Genomic DNA, 8,519 nt, shown 5'->3' with positions numbered 1-8,519 from the left:
AGAAGCAGGCTCCCTGCTGAGCAAGGAGGCCTATGGAGGATTCCACCCTAGGATCTCTAGGATCCTGGGATCATAACCTAAGCTGACCGCAGCCGCTTAACCGACTGAGTCACCCAGGCATCCCAAGCTGGTCCCTTTTTAGATCAAGCCTTGAAGTCTGCATACCCTTTTTGTCAAAAATATTAAAGATGTTAATGATATTAAATTAAAGATGTTAGTTAAAGATGTTAAATTCTCTCATCTTTGTCTTATTTTATTTAAAAAAAAATCCAGAGCAGAAGCAGAGAATTTCTCAAATAAAAAGACAAGCTCACATTAATAGAAAACGAGTTTAATTAAATACAAGGGACAGTAGCAGTAAATATAAAACATACAATCCAATATGGAGGGAAGTGGGGGAAACCCTGGGTTGCTGAGAGAGCTAAAGGGAGCTCCTCCAGGAAGAACTCGGGCAAATCTGTAATTTGGGCTTTCTCATGCGCCTCCTCCAGGGCACACGGTTAGCTCCAGTACCCAGCATTTTATAAACCCAGAAACACACAATGTGCATTCGAACATGAAACACTGAAACGCCTACCCCTACACACACACACACACACACACACACACACACACACACACCCTGATTTGGCTCTTTAACTCAGTTTGCCTCCCTCTGTCCCTGAGGGCTTGAGAAGGAAAACTGTCAGCCTAAACACTTCGCAGGGCTTTACAATCCAGCGTGCACTGTTCTCCCCTTCTGGGCTTACAGTAGCTGTGGATTAAGGGCCACTGGCCACCTGGGGTGGGCTCCAAACAGGCAATCAAGCGGCGGGCTTCCCCCTCCACTGTCCACTTATGAGGTTCAGACCTTCCCAACCATGGAAACTTGGCTGCTGCTTTAAGGACGTTTCATACTTGAGGTCAGTGGAGATCAAAAGAAATCCCTGAAAAGGAGGCAAGAATGAAGACAATGTCACACCCTGGACACCGGCAGCCATAGACCTCTGGGGTTTGCTAAGGGGTGGGGGAGAGATGGCTTCTTTCCCAGGTCCTCCTGTGTCACTCCCTCCCTGCCGCTGTCCCCTTGTGAGTGCCTCGGACATCAGAGCAGACTTGGGGTTATTGTCTCCGTAGGTAACTTGAGCAGCTACAGAAGCAGGGGAGGTGGGGAGGGAAGGGGGAAGGCAGGATGTGCATGGGATTGGAGAGTTCCTGCAGAATCTTATTTCCTCCACGACCCCCAAAAGTGCCAAAATGGAAGAAAAAAAGTGTTCTGAAGTTCGTTGAAAATGATTAATGAGGAAACAGCTCACAGCAGATCCCTGAACCTCGAGGAGGGTCTTTGGTTCAGGCAAAAGTTCACTGAGAGAATCAGAGGAACCAGTCAGGTCTCAGCCAGGCCCTGCTCTCCTTATCTTAAACGGGGCCATTATAAAGAAGATGTGGTCCATATACACAATGGAGTATTACGCCTCCATCAAAAAGGATGAACACCAAACTTCTGTATCAACATGGACGGAGCTGGAGGAGATTATGCTGAGTGAAATAAGTCAAGCAGAGATCAAATATCATAGGGTTTCACTTACTTGTGGAGCATAAGGAATATATGGAGGACATTGGGGGATGGAGAGGAGAAGAGAATTGGGGGAAATCAGAGGGGGAGACGAACCAAGAGAGACTGTGGACTCTGAGAAACAAACTGAGGGTTTTGGAGGGTGGGGGGTGGGGGGTAGGGGAGCCTGTGGTGGGTACTAAGGAGGGCTCGTACTCTACGGAGCACTGGGTGTGGTGCATAAACAATGCATCTTGGAACACTGAAAAAATTAAAAAAAAGAAAAGAAAAGAAAAAAGGCGGCCGTTCATCCCAGCCTCACAGGTTGTTTTGCGGAAGGAATGAGGCAGAGGGCGCCACAACACTGCAGTGCGCCTTCTCTTACTACAGCATGAGTAAGTCTGGCTGCCAAGGGAAATCAGCCTTGGTCTGATTCTTAAACTCATGTTTAAATGGTTTTCATTGTTGACTGCAAGCTTTAAGCACTAAACCTTTTGCCTATAAAATTCCTTGGGCTGGAAAAACACAACGCAGAGCAAAGTAGCAAAAACAGAATAAGCAAACTAGGAGGAGGCTTCTACTGTGAAAAGTAGAGGCAGTTGCTTTCAGTTTGGGTCATGATCTCAGGGTCCTGGAATCAAGCCCCACATCGGGCTCACTGCTCAGCAGGGAGCCTGCTTCCCCCTCTCTCTGTCTACTTGTGATCTCTCTATTAAATAAATAAATAAAATATATTTTTTAAAAAATCTGCCTTTAGCTCAGGTCTTGATCCCGGGGTCCTGGGATCAAGCCCCGCATCGGGCTCTCTGCTCGCAGGGAGCCTGCTTCCCTTCCTCTCTCTCTGCCTGCCTCTCTGCCTACTTGTGATCTCTGTCTGTCAAATAAATAAATACAATCTTAAAAAAATTAAAAAAAGTGGGGCCAGTAAAGAGAATATTCACATTCTTACCGCAAGAACTTCAATATCAGAATTGACAAGTGAGATTTTGTGTGGGTTGGGCAGGGGAATTCCTTGCTGCAATTTTGCTGAAAAACAGAACAGGGGTACACACACAGAAGTTTTGGCAAACTTTTTGGTAAAAGACGAATAAGCAGTTTTTAAATCTATCTTTTCCTTCTTCCTGATTCTATATTTTCATTTTATATTCCTTGCATTTTCCTTGATGAATACTTAATTAGTTACTGAAGTGCTTAGTAAAAATGCACAAGCAGTTATGTACACTTGGATGGCAGAAAAATGCTGGCAACTTGTCCAGTTTATATTTCGAAAATACTTTAATTAGTGTCTGAGAACATTCTGGTCTCTGATACAAAGTGGCTTTTAACCAAGTCAAACTCAAGATACTGCAGGTTATGAACGACTGCATACAGGGAGAGGGCCTAGAATTGTCCTTCATTCAAACTGTCTATCCAGGGGTGCCTGGCTGGCTCTGTGGGTTAAGACTCTGCCTTTGACTCAAGCCATGATCTCAGGGTCCTGGGATGGAGCCCCAGAAGGGGCTCTCTGCTCAGCAGGGAGCCTGCTCCCCACCCCCTTCAGCTCTCTGCCTGCCTCTCTGCCTACTTGTGATCTCTATCAAATAAATAAATAAAATATTTTAAAAAAACCTAACTGTTTATCCAGATGGTGGTCTGTGCATAAGAATCACAGAGATGCCCTCTAGGGAGGTGAATTTCATTTCTGGCAGACGGGAAGGAGAATCATTACCACCTAAGGGGTGTGGTTTCAATCTCTTCAACTCAACCAGAGTTTTAGGGGTTCTTGCTGAGTCTACAGGTAGTGTGGCTAACAAGGCTTGGATCTGGAATAACTAACTTTGTAACCACAGATGATGCAAACTTTGTAAGTTCCAGCATGGGCCTGGATTCACACGGTTACGTGTGAGGAGTACAGCCTTCGGAGTGGAAAGTCCCAAACAATCCCCACCATTCAGCTAATGTCAGAGTCACGTGTTTCCCCAGACTCCCTTACCGTTGGCCAGTGGGAGGATTCCAAAGTGGAGAATAGAGGACAGAATGTTCTCAAACCTCAAGACCTAAGATGAAAGGGGATACCAATCAGTTGCAAAATCAGGGCATTTTGAAGGTACCATGATGGGTCCGAATATACACTTTCCCAGACCTTTCAGTACAGAGGGCGGTAATTAGAATCTCCCCATGGAGATAACCCAGCTTTCCAGACACTGAAAGCTACTTGGCGGGAAACCATATTATAGTTTCCCAATCTGTTTTCCTCCTTGAGGTTGGACATGTCTGCTCCGCGTAGGCTGGATCATGGTGACGACAAATGTAGAGGGACCACATGGTGGCAGCAAACACAGCAGCTTAGGTATCTATCAAGTGAGCCGATCTAAACAACTACTAAGTATCTCAGTTAGTTGTCTTTCCTTAATGGAGGTCCTTTGCATTACCTTATGCTCTATAGTTAACACTATCACCAGAACACCCAATTTACCCAGAATAAATCACAGTGGTTGTTAAATCTTAGAAAAGTGTTAGTTCCTGGGAAGATTCAGGTATTAAAAACAAATGGACGATGGGGTGCCTTTGTGGCTCAGTCAGCTGAGCCTCCGACTCTTGGTTTTGGCTCGGTCATGAACTTGGGGTCGTGATCTCAGGGTCAGGCTCTGGGCTCAGTGCAGAGTCTGCTGGGGATTCTCTCCCCCTCTTCCCCCCTTCTCCTTCCCACTATAATGCACACACACACACACACACACACACACACACAAGTAAATATTTAAAAAAAATAAATGGACTGTGATGAACATTGGTTCACTCAATGAATATATTTTGAATATCCTACATGCTCAGCAAACCTTGCAGCTTAGCAAGCAGGGCTCTGAAGCTGCCTTCCTAGGTTTAGCTCTTGTTTTTACCACTTCTGTGAAGTTGGAAAAGCTCTCTAATCTCTGTGTGCCTCAGTTTCCTCTACTGTGAACTGAAGATAACAGCACTAATGTCTCAGTTGAGACAATGGGGATCATTTATGTAACATCTGCCATATATCCAATGTGCTAAATGAACCTCATATATAATCCTGGCGAATCGTCCCAACAACCTGAACACTGGAATGGCCAGCTCTGTCCCCACCTGCACTGCCCATACACTTGCTCTGATTTACTTTTCTGTACAATATTTTTCAGCAGACAAAATATATTTGCTTGTTGTCTGCCCCCCCCCACACACACACTAGAAATAAGAGACACACACACACACTAGAAATAAGAGTGGCCAACAGTGGCACTATTGACATTTTGGGATAGATCCTTCTTTGCCGTGGGGGTTGTCTTATGCACTGTGGGATGGTAAGCGGCATCCTTGGTCTCTACCCCCCAAGTTCCTAAAGCATCCCCCAAACTGTGAGAACCAAAAATGTCTTCAGACATTGCCAAATGTCCCTGAGGGGCAAAACTGGCCCGACATGAGAACTGCTGCTCTGCAATGTAAGTGCCACAAGGGCAGGGACACCCAAGTAGTGATTTGGCTGAACTTCCTGCAGCTTGGGGGGTGGGGTTCGATTCCAAGTCTATCCAAGTTGGGATATACTCTTCCCATCAGGAGGTCACCAGGCTGGCCTCCCCTCACCCCAAAGTATCTGCACAGCCAGCCTCGCAACAGTTTTCGGAGATGGCTAGAAAGGCTTCCAAGAGCAACTCAGTTATGGCCTCATAATTTGAAGATGGCCTCATACTTTGGGAGTCTGGATCTTACATTTAATTATCAAAGATTATTTTATCCAAAGAATGAAATTGCCCTGAAAATCCCCCTGAAAATGCCGATATTACATAGGTCTTAGTTTTTAGAAAATTCTTTTAAAAGTCTTTCTGAATAGACAAAATTGGAGAGTTCCTGTCCTGTTTAAAAGTTATGGGGTTGGGTTCCATTGTGTAATGGTTAGCACTCAGGACTCTGAAAAGTGATGGGGTTGGTAGACAAGAAGCTACACAAGGAATTTTAAAGTTAAAACCTACCCTCAAGGGGAAATCAAGTATTTAGAGGCTCAGAAAACATTAATTCAGCTACTATGTAGGGAAACTATCATTTTACCCTTGACGGGAACTCTGAGAGCTCAGATTCCTACCTCAATATTGCTGCGATTGGACTCTGGCAAAGAGAGCCGGAATCTGAAACGAGACAAAACAGCAAATGTCAACAGGAAAGGTTTAAAGGACGGAAGATTTAAAAACGACTCTTTCAGGCGCCTGGGTGGCTCAGTAGATTGAGCCTCTGCCTTTGGCTCAGGTCGAGATCCCAGGGTCCAGGGATCGAGCCCTGCATGGGGCTCTCTGCTCAGTGGGGAGCCTGCTTCCCACCCACTCTCTCTGCCTGCCTCTCTGCCTACTTGTGCTCTCTTGTCCGTCAAATAAATAAATAAAATCTTTAAAAAACCCCATTTCAATAGAAAGGAACAAAAAGGAAAGGGGATTTGTTTTTTTTAAAGATCCATAAGCCACTATTTTATTTATTTTTTGTTTTTTTAAAGATTTTATTCATTTATTTGACAGACAGAGAGAGAGAGAGAGCACAAGCAAGGGGAGCAGCAAGCTGAGGGAGCAGGAGAAGCAGGCTCCCCACTGAGCAGGGAGCCCAATATAGGGCTCAATCCCAGGACCCCGGGATCACAACCCAAGCTGAAGGCAGCTATTCAACCAACTGAGCCACCCAGGTGACCCATAAGTCACTATTTTAAAAAACCGCACAGACTGGTGAGGATATAATGTTCTAGTACATCTTTACCTGATATTTGCTGCTTAAGAAGCAGAGCTTTCTATCAGAAGGCTTGGATTTGTAACCAGGATGGTTTCCCCGTATGCATTTGCTATAGAGGACTTACTGTTGGCAACTTGAAGGTGGAAGAATTTTTTTCCTTTTTTTTCCTTCTTTTTAAAAAAATTTAATTTTTTTCCCAGTGTTCCAAGATTCATTGTTTATGCACCAAGAAGAATCTTAAGAAATAATTTTCGGTGCTCCAGCCGAGCACCCCCTGTGCCTCGTCTCATCTGATCTCTGGAGCTAAGTGGGGTGGGGCTTGCTTAGTACTTGGGTGGGAGAAATAGTCTTCAGGTCTTCTTGGTCTGAACTCTCAGAACACAGACTTGATTTGTCAGACATAGTAAGAGGAAGCAGTGGTAACCAACAGGGAGGATCCTTTCATATCACAGGTGGGGAAACTGAGGTCCAATTAATGGCAGATTTAGGACCAAAAACTCTGATCTCTCGATGCCCAACCCAAACCTCCCTTCCACTGTAGGATCTTTCCTCACTTTGCTTTCCCTCCTGTCCTTCCCTGGCTCACTTTTGCCCAGCCTTACTTCTGCATCAGCCTTCTTCTTCTTCTTTTTAGAAACTTAAAAAATATATATTTTATTTATTTATTTGAGAGAGAGAGAAAGAGAATGTGCATAAGTGGGGTGAAGGGCAGAGGGAGACAAAGACTCTCCGCCGATCCCAGGACTCTGGGATTCTGGGATCATGACCTGAGCCAAAGGCAGACACTTAACTGACTGAGCCACCCAGACGCCCCTGCATCAGCCGTCAAATGGCTCCCCCAGTCTCCAGTCTTGGTCTTCTCCAATCTGTCCTCCACACCATTCCCAGAGTGAGCTATATGGCAAGCATGTCTGAAGAGGACACGCTCCCATTCAGAATTCTTTAATGGCCTGAGTCCAAGTCATGTAGGTGGTACCCAAGCCTTTCTGTATTTTGGTGTCCGGTTACCTGTTTACTCTCACTTCTTTTCATTCTCTACCCCGCATATTATACTCAAGAACTCTGAACTGGTTAGTGCTATGCTGGCTTATTTATTTTTTATTTTATTTTCTTTCTTTTTTTTTAAATTTTTTATTTTTTATAAACATATATTTTTATCCCCAGGCGTACAGGTCTGTGAATCACCAGGTTTACACACTTCACAGCACTCACCAAAGCCCATACCCTCCCCAATGTCCATAACCCCACCCCCTTCTCCCAACCCCCTCCCCCCAGCAACCCTCAGTTTGTTTTGTGAGATTAAGAGTCACTTATGGTTTGTCTCCCTCCCAATCCCATCTTGTTTCATTGATTCTTCTTCTACCCACTTAAGCCCCCATGTTGCATCACCACTTCCTCATATCAGGGAGATCATATGATAGTTGTCTTTCTCGGCTTGACTTATTTCGCTAAGCATGATACGCTCTAGTTCCATCCATGTTGTCGCAAATGGCAAGATTTCATTTCTTTTGATGGCTGCATAGTATTCCATTGTGTATATATACCACATCTTCTTGATCCATTCATCTGTTTATTTTATTTTCTTAAGTAGGCTCCACATTCAGCCTGGAGCCCAATGCTGGGCTTGAACTCATGACCCTGAGATTGGGACTTGAGCTAAGATCAAGAGTAGGACACTGAAGCAACTAAGCCACCTGGGCACCACTGTGCTATTTTATTAACGAGGCATTATATATCTGAGATTAAAAAATGTATTGGCTTCAAAACACATAACAAAAATATCCTAAAAAAAGAAAATTAATACATGCCCACAACAAGTTAACATTACGGCGACTAATCACTTTAACTCAACTCCACTCATGGTTAAGTTTAAATTATATTTCATGTGGAATGCATTTGAATATGTGCCATATATTTGGGGCTGGGTCATTCAAAATTAGAGTGGATAAGGTCATAATGATCTTGAAACAACTGCAAAGTATTTCCTTGTATATTCCATGGTACCTCTGGTCTCCATGCTTTTTGCTCTTGCTGTTCCCTTTTTCTGAAATTGCCCCTCTCCTGTCTCGTTGACTGGTTAACTTCTTTTCAATGTTTAAGATTTAACTCAGGAGTTACCTCTTCCAGGCACCTTTCTGTTATTACATTTAAGGAGCAGATAGATATTAATGAAAGAGGTGAGCGCAACTGTGACCACTAGGTGGCGACCGAGTTCAGTCTGTTGACCTTTCATCCTCACAGGGAGCCCTTAACCTGTTTCTTCCCCCTTTCTTTT

The 8,519-nt window shown here is 44.4% G+C and overlaps 1 protein-coding gene across 2 annotated transcripts in view; it reads right to left on the bottom strand.

The window, feature by feature from the left end:
- Positions 1–315: 315 nt before the first annotated feature.
- BPIFC (BPI fold containing family C) overlaps positions 316–8,519 on the bottom strand; it is a 39,758-nt gene continuing 31,554 nt past the window's right edge. For both annotated transcript variants that reach the window (XM_004743086.3, XM_004743087.3), the window contains exons 14-17: positions 5,616–5,658; positions 3,507–3,570; positions 2,484–2,560; positions 316–926 (exon numbers count right to left, since the gene is read on the bottom strand). In XM_004743086.3, the coding sequence (XP_004743143.1) occupies positions 804–926; positions 2,484–2,560; positions 3,507–3,570; positions 5,616–5,658 (307 nt within the window). In that variant the 3' untranslated portion in view covers positions 316–803. The remainder of the gene's footprint in view (positions 927–2,483; positions 2,561–3,506; positions 3,571–5,615; positions 5,659–8,519) is intronic.

Source organism: Mustela putorius, unplaced genomic scaffold (genome assembly GCF_011764305.1).
Source record: "Mustela putorius furo isolate JIRA1106 unplaced genomic scaffold, ASM1176430v1.1 tig00000738_pilon_pilon_pilon, whole genome shotgun sequence".
Classification (NCBI taxonomy): domain Eukaryota; kingdom Metazoa; phylum Chordata; class Mammalia; order Carnivora; family Mustelidae; genus Mustela; species Mustela putorius.
The sequence above is the reverse complement of the archived record's forward strand: the minus strand, read 5'-3'. Positions and strand labels throughout refer to the sequence as shown.